This window comes from Anguilla rostrata, chromosome 2 (assembly GCF_018555375.3).
Source record: "Anguilla rostrata isolate EN2019 chromosome 2, ASM1855537v3, whole genome shotgun sequence".
Taxonomy (NCBI): domain Eukaryota; kingdom Metazoa; phylum Chordata; class Actinopteri; order Anguilliformes; family Anguillidae; genus Anguilla; species Anguilla rostrata.
In genome coordinates, this window is record NC_057934.1 from 11,877,766 (window position 1) to 11,898,300 (window position 20,535).

The following is a 20,535-nucleotide window of genomic DNA, read 5'->3' on the forward strand; positions in this document are numbered from 1 at the left end:
TGTGTAGTGGAACCTGATATGCAGAAGTGTGCAGGCTCATCAAAATTTGTGGGAACATTCTTTGCAATCACACTTTGGATCCAGGCACTTCCAAAGTAATTTTGTTGAGTTTTAAAGGGAGTTAAGTTTCTGAAACCAAGTTTTGGTAGATAACTTTTGCCATACTGGAACAAAAGAAGTGAGGTGCAGCGCCCTCTACTGGTAAGTGCTTCACCACAGGAAGTGAGCGGGCCCCCCTCGACAGCTGTGTTTGGAAAGTTTCCCAAAACTCCGCAGCCACGGTCTCCTGATGCTGCAGTGTTTTCTTTGTTTTCTCGAAAAAAACAAAAGAAAAAGCCTCGGATCCCGCCGCGCCGTGATGCAATTCGGCGTGGATTCAGCGTGTTTACGTCTTCCCCCCGAGGCTGTTTTCCACATTCGGGGACAGAGGGGCCGTGGTGTGGCCGGGCCGGTCTGGTCCCGCGTCACATGACCTAATCCACAGTGGGGCCCCTCCATAAAACACACGGCCATTAGCGGCCGTGGAGCTGGAAAACACTTCCAGGCGACCGCATTCCGCTCAACACAGAGCAGCCCTCTGTAGAGACGGCTAGCGCTCCTCAACCTAACTGAACCCCTCGGAGTACGGGGTGCATAAATCAGCTTCACGGTCCGTGTTTGGTCAGATGTGGCCTTTTCATGTACTTTCTCCTCACATCCAACAGCAGATGTCCAGGCTTTCAGGAACTGGCTAAACCTTGATTAGCTTGATTGTGTACATGTTTTTGTATTTATTTGTGTCTCTTTCTGAACGTTCAATTTGTAATTAAAACAATTTTCTTTGTTTCCTCTTGTAAATAGATTTGAAGTTTGCATGTGAAGGGTCTGCGTGCTTTATGAAGACACGTTTTTCTCGGTTGTTTTGTGTTTTCTTTTTTCCGCACAATCACGGTTGGAAATTTAAACACAGCTGTAAGCGAGCGCTACTTCCACCAGGTACTTTCAGAAGGCCTGGGGAATGGCTATTTTTAAACCCCCTGGCTTATTGGTGTAAATTAAAGTTTGTGAGGGCCGGGAGGGGGCCCCCTGGGTGGTACGTTACTGCGCGCCTGCAGTCCAGCTGTGTCAGAACACAGTCAGCGCACTGCTGCTCTCCCAGGCACTGTCTACAGGAAGCAGCAGTGCTGTTTCGTAGGGGGATGTTTTTGGGGTTTGTAGTCTTTTAAAGACTGCAAGACTGCTTATACATCTGGAGCCATGCTTTGTTATTCCCTGTCACAATCTGTGCAACCGTCACAATTTGGAGCTATCTGAAGCTGCTAATTGTGCTTCATCTAGAAGTGTTCAGTTCCTCATATTCTGGAATTGCCCAGAATGCTTTGCTGAAATGCAGGGAAATCGGAGCCAATGACGTCCGTTTTTCAGATGCCCATTGTGATGGATGGGCCGGGTTTAATAGCCTTAGTCTGCGTGACATTAGTTGTTTATCCTTCGCTCCCCAGAATAAACCAAGAAACCTTCAGCACACTGTCCACGCAGAAGCCACAGAGAATGGGCAGGATACACCCGTATTAAATACTTGCCGTTGTTTTTGTAGCGGTTATCATTACGGTCTGTAAGTCAGCGAGTTCCTCATTGAAATCCCTCCCTGGTGCTGTCGTTTCATTGGAACGGATCAGAGATCTGTCGTCGTGATCGAGCAGTTTGGCAGACACTCAGTCCCTCGCCGTTCTGCCTAGTCCATCACAATCTCCCATTGTAACGCTAACGGTAGCCATTTCGCTGAGTCAGCCAAGTCGTGTATTAGCAAGGGCTTCCTGTCCTGGTCTCTTTATCGCTCAATTCGCCATTATTCTCCAGTATTGGTGGCTTTGTGCCACCTTTGCCTGTGGTTTTGGATGGTGCTATAGAATAACACACCAAGATTTATATCGGCGATCACAGAGTGGGTGTTGGCATTTTAACACTGTGTCTTATACAATATCGAGTTGAGCCCGCAGCTCAAGGTTTGAGAATACAAAGCCCCATGCACGTTGGAGAATGCTTGGGTAATGGATTTGCACGGGTGGATTTTTTTGTGAGTTCAGCGGGACAAAGAGACCGTGTTACAGTTTGAAGTTGATTGGCAGGATGAGCTGTTCGGGATGACAAGAAGTATGTGGGTTGCATCTGCCTGTTCAGTTTCTGGAACATTCCTTAAAGATTTTGGCTACTTTCATTATTTTTTTTTTCCTGTTTGTTTCATTCACAATTAAATTAAATGGCAAACTGACATTTTAAAAAATATATATTTTTTTGTTATTCAGATTTAATGGTAATGTCATGTGATATAAATCAATTTTTTAGTGTTTATAATACCGCTGGCATTAAGAACTTTTGTATTTAAGTGTATGTGTGTTCTTGTTCAGGGGTGTCAGACAAGTTCATAGTGCAGTAAAAGCCATTTCTCCTGCATATTTTGGATGCTTTGGATATTTGGATGTTTTAGAAATACAGCATTGGGAGAGGGTGAGCTTGTGCGGTGCATTATGGGAAATGTCTGTCTTAAATTGTTGCTGCCCATTTTCTTTACAGATCCTCACATCAAAGTGAGTGGGAAGAAGGACAATGTCAAGGAGGCGAAGGAGAAAATCATGTCCGTCCTTGATACGAAAGTGAGTGAAAATGCACATTTGTTGTCACACCCAAAAATCCCCACATCGTAGGATACTGTGGAAGGGAAGGCAAGTTCTCTTTCGTAAGGTGCTCTAACTGGGTTGAAAATTACTTGCTTCCTGTGAAATGAAGATGGCGCTGTGGTGTGGGTCGGGTGGGTGGGTGTGGGGGGGGGGGGGCTGGGGGGACAGGACATTCCTACTCTGCAGACGTCCTGAAATAATGGCGGGGTCTCTCGCTCGCTGACCCGTCAGATTGCTGTCCCGCAGAGCCAGGTGTGTAAAACGAACGACTTGGTGAATGGCGAGCTTCGATGTTCTCGTCCCGGTTACATAATTCCCTCTGGAGGCGGGGTGGGAAGGGCCACAACCTGGCTCCCATCTGTGTCCTCTCTTTCCCTGCTGGACATGTTGCAGCGCTGTGTGTGTGTGTGTGTGTGTGTGTGTGCGTGTGTGCGCGTCTGTGTGTGTTTGCGCCCCCACACACCTCCTGACAGACTTGTGTCCACCCGTTCATAACCATTGCGCAATAACACAGCTGAGGATGATTTACCGGTACTCCTGTAAAACCCTCAACTACTGAGAAAGAATATCTAAGATATATTTATAGTTATCTTGTAAGTCTCATTTTTATTTATTTATATATATTTTAAAACTTCCTTTTCTTCCCATGCACAGACACTGCATGCATTGTGTTCTGAGGTGGAGCTGTGTAGTATTATTTATGCACAGGCTTCCATAAGGGCTGTTCGTTTACTGGAGTGGAAGAGATATGGTCTCTTCAGGTTTATTTACCTCACGGCTCACTTAGAACACACCTCCAGGATTGTGTATTCTTTCTGCATTTACCCGTGTTTGAGTGGTTTTGACGGGCCGTTGATGTTTAGATCTGCAGCGAGACTCTGGTGGACTGAACGAGTGCTGGGGGGGGGTCTCATCGGTGTCCCCGTCCTTCCTCTCTCCATCTCTTCCTTTCTCCATCTCTTTCTCTCTCTCTTTCCCGTGCAGAGCAACCGCGTGACTCTCAAGATGGACGTGTCGCACACGGAACACTCCCACGTCATCGGGAAAGGGGGAAATAACATCAAGAAGGTCATGGAGGACACCGGCTGTCACATCCACTTCCCCGACTCCAACCGAAACAACCAGGCTGAAAAGAGCAACCAGGTTTGTTCCACAAAATTGCATTTCCTTTTTTAAAATGAGTTTTTTTTATTTATATATTTTTTTAATACTGTGACTCAACTTACTGTGGAAGTGGTTTTGGCTGGGATGAACTGTTAGAGCACTTTTTTTTTTTGCTTCATACAAATACTTAATTGCATAATTGGACCAAATATTGGATTAAAGTAGTCCAGGCGAATGTGTGCCCAAGATACTTTGCATTTCACCATTCAGGTCTGCATGATTGTGATGCTCCACATTGTACAGCCCTGACTTTTTAAATATGACATTTGGAAATTAAACTGATAGCATGCTATCCGTCACACTTTCACAAGGCCGAAGGTTAAGTAAAGTGCAGGGATATTTAATCATCGAGAGTGTGGTTTTGGTGTCATGGCGACCCGTCTGAGCGTGGCAGGTCTGACGCGTTCGTCCGCACTCCTACGCTGTGGAGATCGCGGGGCGAGGGAAGCGAGAACATCCGTGCGTGCGGGTTGTGAAAGGGCAGAAGGAAGCTGCTGTAATTGGATCGGAGATACGTCTCCGCACTCGATGAAGTGGAGAATGTTAGCGTTGAGGAATGCCAGGAGCTCCGCTCCGTCCGAGCCCACGGCGGCCCCGGATGCCGCGTCCAGGGTTCCGCTGGTACTGACTGACAGGGGAACTGGCCCGCACCGGAGGGAATAGAGAAATGCCCGGTACCAGCTAGACCCCGAGACACTACTTGTGTCGAAACTTGTTTTTTTTTTTATTGCAAGTTGTGCAAAGCGTTTGATAAAACTTGGCCCAAATCATCGCTCACGGTGCCAGAGTATAGTTTTCGTGATAATGGGAAGCTGATGAAAAGTGAACAAATTGAAAAAGAGGAAGTGTCTGACAGACTCGATAAAGTTCTGTGAATCTGTGGGCATGATATCATCGAGATGATCTTTCCATGAATTTTGGTGTTTTCGTCGTATCACAAACTGTTCCTTCGCAGCCAAGGCCTTGAGTAACAGCTTTTAATGGCTTATCTAACCGCAAATATTCGTAGTCGTCAGTCATTAAAAACAATCCAATGTGCTCCCAGACATAGCGCCTTCGTTAATGATGTTTAATAAATGATTTCACCAACTTTTGATTATTGCTAATCAATTTTTCTCGCCTGTTGAAAAATGTGTTTTCCTCTGTATTCTGCAGAATTGACTTATGTGTCATTTTTACATTAATATATTAGGCTCATGAGTGACAGTTGGATAAGATGGTGACCATGGCTGGTGCGTCTAGTTTACAGTGGTGGGAGCTGGGTAGGGAGTGTAGTTTCACCCGCGTTCCTCGTGATTCTGCCGTATTGAGTCCATCAAACCAAACCATGCAACAGGCTGGAAGTTGTCGTCAATGAGAAAAATCCCTCACCTCTTATCAGCAGGACCGCTCTCTCGTAGAAGACTATAGGGCCTGTAGAGTGTAACATGGATTACAGAGAAGTACACTGAAGGAGTTCGCTCTCTTTAGCTGTTCTGTTTTTGGGGATGTGGGGTGGAACAACTGTAACCCTAGAGTCAGAGTTTGCATTTCCAGCTTGGTAAGAAAACAGTATTAGAATGACCATTGTTTCTGTTAAAAATGTGGAATGCGTTTTAATCTACTGGATACATTTTTTCTTTTATCTTTATTATGGTTATTTTAAATGCAATCCTCAGAATTTGTCAAGGAAGCAACTCAATTTTTGAAAATATATACTGCCCCCCCCTTTGGTTCCTCTAGTTACCATATTCATGCATTCCTGTCTGTGTGTGCTCCCAAACTAAGGGCTGGAACATTGCAGGAATGTATCAGGAAAACTGGCCAATCCAGGAAAAAGTAAAATTTAAACCAAGTAAAAGTAAAAACTTTTAGATAAAAGGAAAATTATTTTATAATGGATGCCATTGCTTCTTCAACTGTCAAAAAAAACTGCAGTTTGATATTTGGCTAACGTCTGAATTTACTGTAATGTGCCTCATTAGGGCTGGTCTAATGTTATTGCTGCATAATTGGAGCTAACTGCTTTGTTATGGTTATGTGTTCTAACTAGAGTGGCTGAAGAGTCACGTTGTGCATCTATACTGAATTATAGGCTTCAAAACCAGGTTGCCAAAAATGCAAAAATGCATGGCCCTGCTTATAGGCAGTAATAACAGGGAGCCGTGTCTGGTTTGGATCTAATCCTGACTTCTGCGGTATGAGTACACCCCCCTGGACAGGACGGCCTTCTGTCACGGGGCTATTACCCACAATCCACTGCATTTTGTGCTATACCAAGCAGCGAAGCCCTGGCTAAGCCTTTGGTGTGACCACATGGGATTTGAACCCCTGCTGCACACACCAACTGCAAGGCCACTGTAGCTTCACAATCAATACTACAAGCTGGGGAATGGGCTTTTTGTGAAAAAGTGCAGAAGCCACAGTTTTTCTGATGTGGTCCCAGCCAACCTGCAATCAAAGGCATTACAGTGTGTGCGGGAGAATAATAGGCCCTCTGGGTTAATCAGTGATTTATTCAAGCTGTAAGACGTGGGAAAGAAAGGAGGTCGAAAAACCAGACAAATGAACATTAAAAAGCGAGCGACCGTGTGAGGTCAAGGTAAGCATCACACAGCTGGGAGCACTGCGGTCAAAGCAGTGGAGTGGGTGTTGAAAAACATTGACCACCGTGTCTCTTTGTCTCTCTGTCTCCCTGTCTCCCTCCCTCCACCTCTCCCTCTCCCAGGTGTCCATTGCAGGCCAGCCAGCAGGAGTGGAAGCAGCCAGAGCCAGAATCCGGGTAATTAAGTAACAGTAAAAACACACGCCCTTAAGTCCTCTGGTGTGGAGCCCTACCCCGCCCCGCAGTCAGGGTCCCACCTCAGCCTTCTCAGACGGCCCAGGGGCCAGCATGGGAACAGAGCGGTTCTGTGACTCAGAGGTGGGCAGCGCGCTTTTCCTTTTATACCAGCGCTCCCCCTGCGGCGCTCCCGAGACGCCACGGTCTGGCCTCCCGCGTCTCTGTCGCCACGGCAACGCGGGCTGCAGCCGGGCCTGCTCGCTGGCGCTGAGTTTCCGCAGTCCGCGGCAGTGCAAGTGCCATGTCAGCCCTTTAGCGCTGTGTAGCACTGTGTAGCGCTGTGTAGCGATGTGTGGGGCTGTGTAGCGATGTGTGGGGCTGTGTAGCACTGTGTAGCGCTGTGTATCGCTGTGTAGCGCTGTGTAGCACTGTGTAGAGCTGTCTAGAGCTGTGTAGCGCTGTGTAGCGCTGTGCTGCTCGAGTGCCGTGGATCCCAAAAACATCGCCACCTGCTGTCACCATGCCCAATGGATTCTTTAGACCGGGGACCGCAATAGAAAGTAGATTTGTTATTTTATTTTAAAAAACGTTTTAATGGAACCAAAAGGGTTTTTCCCCGTCCAAGTATGTATGTCAGTGGTAATGTCTGCTTGTTTATACGGTCTCTCCTTTGAATGTGATCGCCCAAAGATAACACAGTTTTCAGATTTAAAAGTTTTCCATTTTGTGGAAGCGGCCGCCTGAATCGCGAGCCAGTCTGGCACTGTGAACGCCACCGGTGGAAACCGGGGCCCGGGAATCCGAGGCCAGCGGCTTGATGCAGAACACATGGCGGCGATCGGAGGGAGCCGTTTCGAACGACGTACGCCGGAGGCCTGCGGCGGCGTCCGGGCCTTGGACGGGCGTCGCTGTTCCGCTCGCGCAACCCGGGTCCCGTCCAGACTCTCCTCGCGTTTCCTCGGCACCAGGAGTCCCGACGCGCGCTTCCTCCTCCGCAAGGGAACCAAGGAAAACAAGCCGGAGCGCGCCGCGTCGTTTCGCCATTTCGCGCGGGCAGCAGACGCCAATTAAAACCCTCGCCCTTTTTTTTTTTTAGCCGAACAGGAACGGCGGAAAAGCCTCAAGGCCGCGGTATTGTTTTCGGAGCGATTTGTACAATGGGCTCCCATATAAACCGGGCAATTTGGTTTTTTTCACTCCAAAGTATATAAAACCGTAATTGAGTGGTGCGGATCAAAGCGCCCTTCCTTTCCGACTCCACGCCCGCCCTTGCCCTCCATCTTAACCCAGAGGCACCAAACACCTTGAGGCAACGAACGTGATGTTCTTCCCCGCCCGAGACCACTTCAGAGGTCCCCGCTGCGGTTTCCAACCCTGAACGCTTGGTCTTCTTTATTTTTGTATTTTTAACGCTGACACCTAGTGGCAGGAGGGGGGAAGGTCTGGGCAGAGACTGATGCCAAATTTGGATGTTCATGACACAGGTTGCCCAAGGGAAGAAAGTGCTCCCTCAAATCTTTGTTAAATTGTACAGTTTAAAGAGCTTGCCAAATTTTACGCACTGCAGGCAGATTTACATTGGGATGTGTAAGTAGACCCTAACACATTAACTGATTTTTTCAACTGCATGCAGTATCAACTATAGTGCCAACGTTTAGTAGAACATGTTTTTTGTCTGTGTTAGCATACCATAGGTATATATCCATGATATGACTAGGCATTTGTTTTTGTGCACCATACTGGTTACTGGACTGGGTCGGGGAATGTGTTTGTTAGATTTATCAGTAATAAAATGCTGGTTTGGGAAGCTTTGGGTAGAACCTTATAGTTCAGTAGATAAAGCAGGAAGAACATTGAATAATTGGTTATGTAAATCATTGCCTAGTCAAATAACTCTGAAACAGTCTAGTTGCTGTGTGCTAATCGTGGCGTGCCTAAATCTAAAAAGTAATTCCCACTGAGTCATTTGCATCTGCAAAGTGAACCACTGATGATTCGCTCCCACAGAAAAGTATGTATGATTGCAATTATTTCTCCTGTCCAACTCAAGAAAAAAGCTTTTTTGTATCTGTTGTGTTTGTATGTGTGTGTGTGTGTGTGCGCGCGCGTGTGCAGGAAGTAATGTATATTGACACTGCATCTCACACTTGATTCTTTGTCAGATTATGGGTTTAAAAATTAGCTACACATTCTTTTCACAGAACAGTTCATTCTTGTGGCATGAGTCAGGAGTACCATGCAAGCCCTGTTAATGTGTTGTCTAAGTCAATGTTTTTTGTAAAATAAATTTTACTAAGTATGTTGAGAAAAGAAGAAGAAAAGAATAATACAGCTTTTTTAGCTTTAAAATCTTCAAAGATCTGGCATCTAGTCTCAACACTTGTATAATGATGGAGATCTGAGTCTCTGTCATATTTTGACAAAACAAAAGTAAATCCTGGAAATTGCTGGAAAAATCAGGCCCTGCCAGTCTTAGTGCGACTATTTCAAAACAACTTGATTTCATTAAAAACCTATCCCATTTGGCTTGCTCAGAGCTTCATGAATAAAATTGTCACGGTGCACAAGCTGAAGAGTCCTAACATTCAGCAGCTTTGCTCAGGAATATATCCTGACTTTTATACACTGAGATGAGGTTCTATGTGATTCCTTAAATGGCTGCCAGCACTTCTATTCATTTTCGAAGAACAATGCTGGTGTTCGCCACTTCTAAGTCGACTTTAAATGTCTTTCATTTTTTCCACTGTCACAATATAAACACGAATGCAGGCTCAAGAGCATATGGAAGTGATCATGGTTGCAGTTTTTGGTTACACGCATTTGTGCTGTTTACCAATTTTATTTTATTTTTTGGCAGTGACATTTTGGAAACTAACTGGGTGGAATAATGGCAACCCGCCCACTGTTTGTCTCGGCAGTGTGTTTTTGAGACAATGTTCTCAGCTTCTTTTATCATGTCAGTGACCGCTGTGTTTTCAGTAACAGACTTGTGAGGTCTTTGATTGTCATCGATATCCCTGCAATACTGCGATATGATATTTTGCGACGAAGGAGATGGTGACACGGTATCACATATGGATCAAATATGCATTCGAAATGCTTGAACCCTTTATATACCCTACAACTACTGCAGATTCGAAAATTCTTTGTTCAGATTATTTTTAATTTGGGTAAATTGCCTCTTCTCAGGCATCTGCTGGACTTTTAAAATATTACAAGTCTTGTATGTAATGGGTTTCTTTTTATATGATTTCTGTTTTTTAGTGGCCCAGACAGTGTGTGATGAAGGATATTTTGCGTATTTAGACGTTTCTGATGACCTGCGGTGTAGGGGTTTTTGGAAGCTTGTGGTCAAAAGCAAAAAAAGTGCACTTAAATTAAGTCCAAAAAAGCTTGTACTGGAATGCTGCATTTCCGGAGTCTGAGCATTTTTAAAGCATTTATTCACCTATAAACATAAAAATATGTTTTTATATCTTTTTCAGGAACCATGGGAAATATTTCCAAACCAAAAAAGATTAAACATAATTATTTGAAGAATAATCAGATAATATACACACATATAGCTTGGGGGCATTATGTTGCTGCACGACCTGCTGAGCAGTTAATTGAAGTGTATTATCTTGCTTTGGAATTGCCTGTTTTCTTGATTGTAATGTCATTCATGAGGCCTGTTGTGATTGAAATGAATTTTAAAGGTCAGTGCTACCCCCCCCACCCCCAGGAGCTGCTCCCCCTGGTCCTGATGTTTGAGCTGCCCGTGATGGTTCAGATGAACCCTGACCCCAGCTCCCCCGCCATCCAGCACATCTCCCAGACCTACAACATCTCCGTGTCCTTCAAGCAGCGCACCAGGCTCTACGGGGCCACGGGCGTGGTCAGGGGATCGCAGAACAACGCCGCCGCCGTCAAGGTAGCGGGTCGCCTTAAACCGAGAGCCCGGCTCGTGGTCATTCAAGATCCTGTAGGGCTGTATGAACATCCTGTCACTTTGAAAAACCGGTGGTTATAACCACAGTCCGCTGTCAAAATGAATAAATAAAAATAATACTTTCAAGTGCCACATTGGTGAAAACATCACGTTGCTGCCATTCAACAGACGCTCTTCCCCAAGCGACTGACACGCCTGTTGCATCTTTCCGTGGTAACTGGATATAACTGAAGCAAATTCAGGTTCAAATTCATCTTTTTTTGTGATTAATTATTTGTATTAATTAATGATGAGACAGGGGTACAGGAACACAGAGGTACAAGAGAAGAACATAAGATATCAATAAAACTAATAAAAAATAATTGATTAAAAAGTATCCCTAGTAAGTACCCATACGTGGCAATACTTCCCTCCTGTCCCTCACCACAGAGGAATTACAAATGTAAATTTACAAACTTATATAAATTAATATATTTATTGGGTGCCGTGGATCCGAGCTGTGGACTGCTCCATATTACTAATGTCAAGAAACGTGCAAATCCAGTGAATCTTAGAGAGAGAATGTGATGGCTTCCACCGTACAGTACGAACCAAGGTTGGGTATCTTGCTTCAGGATATCCTACCTGAGACTCTAACCTGCAACCTTTAGGTAACATACCCAGTTCCTTACCCATGATGCTACGCTGCCACATGTAAGACATCGACCTGATGACCGGGGGAAAAGGAAAACGCTGTCGGCGCAGCTAATTCGGTCCCTCCAGTAAACCCCACGTCCTCTGCGGAACGTGCTGGCATCCAGAGGGTTTGCGTTTGAGGCCGAGTTTTGGGCCCGGCGCCCGCTCCCATTTCTGTAAACGAGCCGACCTGGAGCCTCCCTCCGCTTCCTCTGGCCTTGGCCCGTCTGCCTCCGACAGCGGCGGAGGGGGCCCAACCGGCCGCGGTTTCTGGAGCATGTGCGGTATGCAGCGAGAGCCGAGGAGGAACTGCCAAACACTGCCCCGGACGGCCAGAGCCCGGAGGCCCCCGCTTGGAACCCTGGTTTCTGAGGCTGGAGCGAGAGCAGACGCGAGTGAGTGAGCGACAGAGAGAGAGAGAGAGAGAGAGGAGAGAAAAACAGCAGTGAACTAGGTCAATCCGCAGGCCCTGTGGTTCTCTGTGACTTGGAGACTTTGAGTTTATCAACCCTGTCCATCTAAAAGAGCTGTGTCTGTCAGAAAGTGGTTTAAGTCTCCACGGTTTTCATGTTCGTACATATTCAAAGGAAAACACACAGGGATCGGCCAGGGGCCTCATTCTCCCCAGCCGTTGGAGGATCGTACACTCTGACGCACATGTGAGTGTGTGTTAGTGGGGCAATGCACACATGTTTTTGTGTGAAGAGTTTGTGTGATGTGTTCATGTGCATATCTGACATACCTGCGTGTTTGTGTGTACCGTGCCTATTTGTGTGTGTGTGTGTTGTGCGTGAGTGTGCCTGTGTGTTTATATTGTCTGTGTTTGCCTGTACAGCTTGTTTGTGTGTTCATATTGTCTGTGTGTCGCCTGTATGGCTTCTTTGTTTGTTTGCATTGTCAGTGTTTACCTGTACTGCTTGTTTGTGTGTTTATATTGTCTGTGTTTGCCTGTATGGTTTGTTTGCCTTGTCTGTGTTTGCCTGTACAGCTTGTTTGTGTGTTTATATTGTCTGTGTTTGCCTGTACGGCTTGTTTGTGTGTTTATATTGTCTGTTTTTGCCTGAATGACTTGTTTTTGTGTGACTCTGCTCCTGTGTGTTTCGCAGAGGGGTACTGCCGTTCTGTTGGAGCACCTGGCCGGCAGCCTGTCCAGCGCCATCTCGGTGAGCACCCAGCTGGACATCGCGCCCCAGCACCACCTCTTCATGATGGGCCGCAACGGCAGCAACATCAAGCACATCATGCAGCGGACCGGGGCCCAGATCCACTTCCCCGACCCCAACAACCCCCAGAAGAAGTCCACCGTCTACCTCCAGGGCACCATCGACTCCGTCTGCTTGGCGCGGCAGTACCTCATGGTAAAACCCGGCTCTCCTCCCCCCACACACCCCCCCCCCCCACACCCCCCTGGATCCATGACACAGGCTGGTGGGGCGGAGCCTGGCGTTCTTCGAAAACCGACGGTTTCTCGGGCCAGAGTCGCTGGAAAGCGGTTGAAAAGTGGAAAAGGAAACTCTGTGTAAACACAGGATTCCAGTCTGGAACACACAAGTCGCAGGCGTTCTGGGTGCCGTATGAAAACACAGTAATTGCCGTGTGGAGGTTGCTCTCCTCTCCGCGGTTATTTAGCCCGGCTCCCCGAGGGCCATCGCCGCTGCCTCCCCAGGGGCAACACTGAGAGCCGCGGTCCGGCGGCTACGAGCTCGCCGTCCTGCCGCGAGCGTACATTCAAGAGTAATCAGAACCATTTTTGGCGCCGCTCCTTACGGTACGGCCGTGATTGGGAAATGACGGGCAGCCGGGAGCTGGGAGGGTGATTAGATATGATTGCTCCTCTGTCGAATAATGGTGTTTGATGGCCGCGTCTTTTTTGCGGCGGCTTTCTCAAACAAGGTTGTAATCACACGTATTTAGGCCCATTAGGAAGATGAGAAAGCGTCCGCACTGTTTCTGCGGCTCTCGGGGGAAAATAAGGGTCACGGCCAGTGAACACAATTTCCTTTCTAGTTTCCTCACCTGCTGTATTTTTCACACCGTAGTGGTGGATCGGTTTGTGGAGCCGCCCCTAGGGGTTTTGAGGCATCAGGACCGCGGTCAGACCGGTCACTGGCTGATGACACTGGTCATCGGGAATAATTGGCTGCTTTGAAAATTTGTGGGGATAAATGTGGATGAGATTGGTGGGGTGAGATGAATCTCTCTCTCCCTTTCTCTCTCTCTCCCTCCCTCTCTTTCTCACTCTATCTTCCTCCCTTTCTCACTCTCCCTCTCACTGTCTCTCTTTCCCTCCCTCTCCCCCCTCTCTGTTTCTGTATTGCCCTCCCTCCCTCTCTCTCTCCCTCCTTCTGTCTCTCCCTCTTTCTCTCTCTTTCACTCTCTCTCTCTCTCTCAGGGCTGTCTTCCCCTGGTGCTGATGTTTGACATAAAGGAGGACGTGGAGGTGGAACCACAGTGTGTCACGTCTCTGATGGAGCAGCTGGACGTGTTCATCAGCATCAAGCCAAAGCCTAGGCAACCCAGCAAGGTGCTTACAGCAGGCTGACCCCGCCCTGTTCCTGACCACGCCCACCCTGTGCCTGTCCCCTCCCCTCCTCCTGTGCCCTCCCCTTTTATACAGTGGCTCCTCCCCCTTCTCCTCCATCCAACATCCTATTGTACGCATTGGATTTGCAATGAACTGTAGGGGCTTCAGCCAAGGGGAGCACTAAAATGGCTGCGCACACTTGATTTCACGAATATTAAAAACTGTGAAAAAAATTTTCACTGTGTGCCAATTATACTTCAGTTAACCGTTGTAATCTTACTCATTTTGTTTATAGATACATTTTATTTTCACATTTATTATGTTCCGCTCTCAGTTGTCAGTTATTCTTGTTTTTTTTTTGGTATTGAAACCTGTATATTTTCATTTTTTCTGTATATTTTCATTTTTCCTCACATCCCTGCAGATCTGACATTTATAGCAGGTAATTGTGGCAGGCTCGTGAACCACTCAGCTTACCGGTTGCTGCGGCAACCTGCTTGTTTTCTCACCATGCGCCCGGGGGGAGGAGGGGGGGGGGGGGGTTCGGTCATGTCCGCCCGGCGGCCGGCGGACGCGAGCGGAAGAGCCTTCTCTTTACGCGCCGTCAGCCTCGGCCCTCACGACTTTCCAAATTTAGCCAGAGGAAGACGGGTTTTGTCTTCGCCGTTCGCTCTCTCCCAGCTGTTGCGTAATGTCCGGTGCGCAGCTCCCCTGGCCGGGCGGGGCCGCGGGTGAACCGCTGGAGCCCCTGGCGCGCCGTACCCCCCCTCTCCTTCTCTCCCTGCCCACGAACTGCCCGACTGCAGCGAGACAGCAGCCGGTTCTCGACCTGCCTCTGGAGATGGCCAGTCGCCTGCTGTTTCCTCGCTCCGCCATGAAAACAGTTGGCGGGTTTGTCGACGGCGGGCGCGCAGTCTCGGATCGTGGGCGCGGTGGAATCGCTGTGGTTTTTTTTCGTGCTACTTTGCTTTTCCATAATCGTCCCCCACAAAATCAATATTCGCCCATTATCAGCCTTGTAATCCACGGATGGGTGATGCCCCCACCGCCCGCACTGTTTTCCCAAAATTGTTTTTTCTTTCTCAGCAAGACTCAGTGCTCGACTGTAATCAGTTGTGATGTGCGGCTTAAGTAGGAACCGGTGCAGCAGTTTGAGTTTCTACGTTGCTTCATTGCAGAGTCTCCACCCTTAACAGTGGGGCCCTAACACACTTGTTACATTACAGGCATTAGCAGACGCTCTTATCCAGAGCGACTTACACTTTTTTTTTTTGCATTTACGTAGCATCCATTTATACAGCTGGATATATACTGAAGCAATGCAGGTTAAGTACCTTGCTTAATGGTACAACAGCAGTGTTCTACCTGGGAATCGAACCTCTAGACCAGCTCCTTACTCATAATACTACACTGACGCCTGACGCTTGCTTGTGTCGCTCTCCCATGATCCCCCAGTCCGTGATCGTGAAGAGCGTGGAGCGGAACGCCCTGAACATGTACGAGGCCCGGAGGTTTCTCCTGGGCCTGGAGAGCAGCGGGGTGTCGGCCCCCCCCTGCAGCAGCCCCCCCGCGGTCATCTGCCCCGTGGGGCTGGACATCCTGGCCTCCGCCGGGCTGGGCCTCACCAGCCTGGGTAAGGAACGCTGCTCTCTCTCCATACACACAGCTTAGGTACTGAAAGCAGCAGGTTTCTATGACTTCAACTTGACTAATCTAACAGAACCGTTCACCTCTCAACCAACCAACCAACCACCTACTTGGTTTCTGACCGTATTAGTGTATTACCCTGGGGCTAGCAATGCCCTCTTTAAACACATAGCAGCGGTGTCCTGTCTGACCTTGGAAACCAACCTCCCTCTGGGGCAGGCATAGGCTGCCTCTGCACTCTCTCCTGCTAAATGCTGTAGACTCTTCCAGATTACTGCTTACCGTGCCAAAGCCGCATGTATTTTTAGAATTAAATGAGCATTCTCTGCCCGTAATTGAGAATGGAACTATTTTTATTATGCCTGGACAAATATACATGGCTGTAAATTTGCTTCTGGACGGATTTGCTGTTGTTTTGTGGAGTTAAAATGACCTTTTTCCGCTTTTTGCGCCTGGTTTGTGTTTCCGTCAGGCCTCCTGCCCCCCTCGGCCGCCTCCATGAGCGGCTCGTCGGTCTCCAGCTCCCTGCTCAACGCGCTGAACAGCGCCTCCGCCCCCAACTCGCTCCTCAACGCCCTCAACAGCTCCATCAGCCCCCTGCAGGGCCCCGGCTCCAGCGCCCCCAGCCCCACGCTGTGGTCCAGCTCGCTGGCCAGCCCCACCGGCTCCCCGGGTGAGAGCGCCGCAGCAGGACGGGCACGCGCCCGACCGAGGTTGAGAGCCACACGCACATGCACACACACGTGTACATGCGCACGCGCGGGCACGTGTACACGCACATGCGCCATGGACACGCAGTGTCCAGACAAAAAGACACATACTCACATGCACGCACACACAGACAGAAACACACACACAACCGACCGAGAATACACCATGCGCTGCTCAGTCTGCGACGAGCCCACGCCACTCCATCCAGCAGACAGCACAACCCATGCGCACACACACAACAAGAGAAAAGCACATGCACGCACAGTCACAGAACATGCACACACCCACGCACGCACACACGCAGCATCAACACACACAGGGTACACAAAGCAGCACGCTCAGCCACGAACGTCACACTCCACGTGCAGCCACACACACGCTGTCACGCAGCCCAGATACTCGCAAACTGTACAAAAGCAGACACATTTTATTCGGAAAGACCCAGATACACAAACATAAAAACACTTAATGTGCTTCAAGCTGCTCTGGATGAAAGCGCGAAGCTAAATTATCGCAGTGTACAAATATAACTGCAGAGAAAACACAGAATCCCGAGGCTCTAACACATCTGCCGATATTAATAGCTTCAAAGCGCTGCTGGTAACTGTGGTGATGTCTCTCTTCTCAGGATTCTCCTCACCCCTGATGATACATCCTGCCACTCAGGCTACCCTGACCAGCATCCTGCTGTCAGGAGTTCAGGGGTTCACCCCTTCCCCTCCCCCAGGACTGGCCCCCATAGATACCCATGTCAATGGGGTCCCCGACTGTGGCAAAACTTCCTCGCCTCTCAACGGCCATGTCAAGGTACACGTTTCAGTGCATCTTTAGTCAAGCAGCTAGGATCAAATGAGGATCAAATCTTTAACCCTCACGAGAAAATGGTTTTCAGTACAAGCTATTTCACCTGTGGTACGGAGCACCCTCTATCCACCACCAGGGACCTGTCATCGCCCTCCAGGGGGCGACATCAAAATCTTTATTAGATCCAGTGTGTAATGAGGAGGCTTCTGTTGATTCTTAAAAATATTTCCATCCTGGATAGTCTTGGAAAAGTCCTAGAAAGTGCTGGAAGATCCCATGATGCTTGAACTGATAACTCACCAGCTTGATGTCACATAGTGTCAAGTCTTGAAAAATCTGTGTATGATAATGGTGCGGTAACTAATTGAACAATGCACTGCTTTAAGTGAAGCTTTTATTTCACTGCAAACAGTCATTGGTCATCTGGACAGCGAAGTAATTTGCTTAAAAATATTCCACTTCAAAAAAACTCCAAAAATAACCTTCAGTGTATTGCCCAAAAAATATATTTATGATGAAAGCATACATATCCCTTAAGCCATGTACGGTGTGCAAGTGTGTGTGTGTGTAATTGTGTCAGCCTTTGATTAACTGCAGTTCAGCAGTTTTCTGTTTTTGTTTACAGTAATCTAGTTTGTTTTTGTGGAGGCGGTAATTATGCAAATCTAGCGGAACGGGGCGCACCTGGACTGTGGCAACTCGAAACGGCAAGGTTCAGCCGGCTTCTAAACCGCCGCTTGCGTGTTTGCAGCATCCCGGCTCGGTTTACGGCAGGATGTCCGCCGCGTCGCTGGCCGACAACGTCCTGAACCCCGGCCACGGCGACCCCGTGCAGGAGGCCAGCGGACGCTGCCCCTCTGAGCCCCTGTCCAGCAAGTCCAACCCCGACGAAGGTACGGGCAAGAATCGGGGAAAACATCGGCTGCCTAGCAACAGGTGCTAGGGAACATGACTGTACATACGGTCTGTCATACTCCAAGCTCATCAAAGTAATTTCCTGCCTCACCACCGTTAGCAGGCTATTCTTGAATTAATGCAGCGGGTTCGGAACGGTGGTGCTAATTAATTGTGCTATTTCCAGAGTGCGGCTATGGTAATTAAGGCGGCTGACATCAAATTCCTCGACGCTGAGCGAGGTTTGAACAGAGCGAAGCCCGGGCCTGGGTTTATTATTTCTCCGGAAAAAGAAAACAGGTCCGCACATGTGTTTTCAGGGTCCAATGACGCGTTTGTGGAGGTGGGCATGCCAAGAAGCCCCTCTCACTCGGCGAACAGCAACGAGCTGAAGCAGATGCTGGCCTCGTGCAAGACGTCGGCGGGGAAACGGCAGGCCGTGGAGCTGCTGCAGGGCACCAAGAACTCGCACCTCCAGTACGTACCCCAGGGGTCCGCCCTCGCCCTCCCCAAAAAGAGATGAGAGTCTCGATCTTTCTCTGTCCTTTCATTTCGGTTGGACCATTTTTCCAAATAAAATCCACCGTGTAAACTAATTGGGTGTAAAAACAGTGAGATATATGGAAAACCTGCAGTTAACTGCCCGCGTTGTTCCAAGAAAAGGACATTTGCGGAATGTCGGCATTTCGATGCGATTCTTGGACACTCCGGCGTACCGAGAGCCTTGTCAACCGTTTCCCCAGTCCTCGGGTAACCTGTCCAGAAAATCCCTTTCATTGTGAGCCGGACAGTAAAATTCGGGCCGGGAACAGGACAAGGCGGTGGGCGTGGGGCTGTCAAACAGCATGGCACCTCCCGGTCAGTCCGGAGCTCTGGCCCCCAGGGCAAGAGCCTTTTCCCCCTTCTTTAATTGTCTTCAGTGACAGCTGTAAAGGTCAGCTTGTGAAGAATAATTGCTTGTTACCAAACGGCTCCCGGTGTGGAGGTATAAAGTGCCCTGGCGGCTGAGTTTCGCCTTTTGTTTTGGCGTGAAAGGAACCCCCGGGCCGCCCGCGGCGTTCGTTAACGCGGAGCACGGCTAGATTCTGGCGAAAGAAATATGTGAACGTACCTTGAAAGGACGACTGAAAGTTCAGAACGTTTCCTGTCCTCATTATTGAAATCTAAATGAAGGCGACTTGGCGGCTATGATGCCTGGAGGGTGAGCGTAGCACCCTGACCCCCCGTCGATCACTGTCGGGGCTCATCTGGAGCTCAGTAAGGGCGCAGATTTTTGGGCAGCATAGCCACATCCTGTGTTGTTTGTGGCTACAGCTGGACACTGCCTGTGTTGTTGAAAGAGCTCTCCCCCCGTCCTGTCCCCTCTCACCCCCCCCCTCCCCTCCTGCAGTTCCGAATGCCTGCTGTCCGACTCCGATTCGAGCGCCTCAGAGAGCCCCGTGGCGGACAAGAGGGCCCCGGGCAGCGAGCGGGCGGCGGAGAGGGCGGCCCAGCAGAATTCGGAGAGGATCCGCCTGGCCCCGCAGTCGTCCTTCGCCAGCATGCAGGTGCGCCGTTCGCGGCCCCTCCGCGGCCCGTCGGGGCGGGTCATTCGGGGTCGGACGTCCTGCCCTCTCGTCCCGACCCCTCCTGGCGATCGCGTGCTTTGCCCCTTTTCCTTAAGACTTCACTCCCACGTTTGTGAGAAACGCGAGCTGTTTGATGTAACGTTCTCAATGTTGCCGAGGGACGTTCAGTACAGAGAATGCGTTCAGTTTTCACTTTGTAGTGAGCGGATGTTCAGCTCGTCTCTGCACTGTGTCCCGCTCCATGCTGGGAGGGGAATTCTGGGAAAGCATTCTTAAGCCTTGTCCTCCACAGTATAAACAACTCTGGCCTTTGGTGTCCTTGCAGGCATTTGACTATGAACAGAAAAAGCTGCTGGCAACCAAAGGTAAGCGACCATTTCCCTACACTGCATCTAAATTGAAAGTGTTGCACACTGCATTTTTAATAAAGATGTGAATGTTAGAAAATAAATCTGCGAATTATCCTTTTTAATATGACCATGAGAAGCTCGGTCATTACCAGATTACAGTACATGATATGTTTATCCTACGTTGTCAGCAAAGAATGGAGCAATGCAACTGTGTCTCCATAAAAATGAGAGAAAATGCCGTCTGGTTTCTCTCGCTGTGTCATTATCTCTCTATTTCTGATTTACAGTAAACATTAAACCCTGTAATAAAATCAGTCCAAACTACTCTCTTGTTGTGGGCTGCAAATTCTCACAGCCTGACAGTAGCCAACAATCTTGCTGATCAAGACCTGTTATTATTCTGCCAGGATCACAGTTGCAGTTTCCCTGCTTTTAAAAAAAAAAAACAATTCCCAGGCCTGAGTCTACTATTTTTCCTGAATTTCTTTATTGCTTTCTGTGCCCTCTCCAATCTGTGGTTTAATTTGTTCTGCCGCGGCGGTGATGTTGAAGCCATGTTGAAGAAACCGGTGGTGACGGAGGTGAGGACGCCCACCAACACGTGGAGCGGCCTGGGCTTCTCCAAGTCCATGCCCGCCGAGACCATCAAGGAGCTTCGCCGGGCCAACCACGTGCCCTACAAGCCGACCATGTCCACCACTTACGAGGTAAACAGGAAGACCTACCGTTCAGCACTGTTAATGGCTTGGGCGATAGCCAGCTCCGTCCGAGCCAGGAGAGCTGGCAGAGACTCATTCCGGCTAAGCGCTTAACCACCTAATTACCCTAATTGTGGTCTTGATTTAACAA

General features: G+C 48.7%; 1 protein-coding gene across 1 annotated transcript in view; it reads left to right on the plus strand.

Annotated features, from left to right (window-relative positions):
• LOC135246642 (protein bicaudal C homolog 1-like) overlaps window positions 1-20,535 on the plus strand; it is a 70,231-nt gene that overhangs the window by 43,255 nt on the left and 6,441 nt on the right. Inside the window, exons 4-17 of the mRNA XM_064320000.1 lie at window positions 2,554-2,633; window positions 3,642-3,800; window positions 6,529-6,582; window positions 10,307-10,495; window positions 12,295-12,546; window positions 13,581-13,712; window positions 15,168-15,345; window positions 15,832-16,032; window positions 16,699-16,877; window positions 17,626-17,767; window positions 18,089-18,245; window positions 19,159-19,315; window positions 19,662-19,701; window positions 20,239-20,393. Coding sequence (XP_064176070.1) covers window positions 2,554-2,633; window positions 3,642-3,800; window positions 6,529-6,582; window positions 10,307-10,495; window positions 12,295-12,546; window positions 13,581-13,712; window positions 15,168-15,345; window positions 15,832-16,032; window positions 16,699-16,877; window positions 17,626-17,767; window positions 18,089-18,245; window positions 19,159-19,315; window positions 19,662-19,701; window positions 20,239-20,393 — 2,075 coding nt within the window. The remainder of the gene's footprint in view (window positions 1-2,553; window positions 2,634-3,641; window positions 3,801-6,528; window positions 6,583-10,306; window positions 10,496-12,294; window positions 12,547-13,580; window positions 13,713-15,167; window positions 15,346-15,831; window positions 16,033-16,698; window positions 16,878-17,625; window positions 17,768-18,088; window positions 18,246-19,158; window positions 19,316-19,661; window positions 19,702-20,238; window positions 20,394-20,535) is intronic.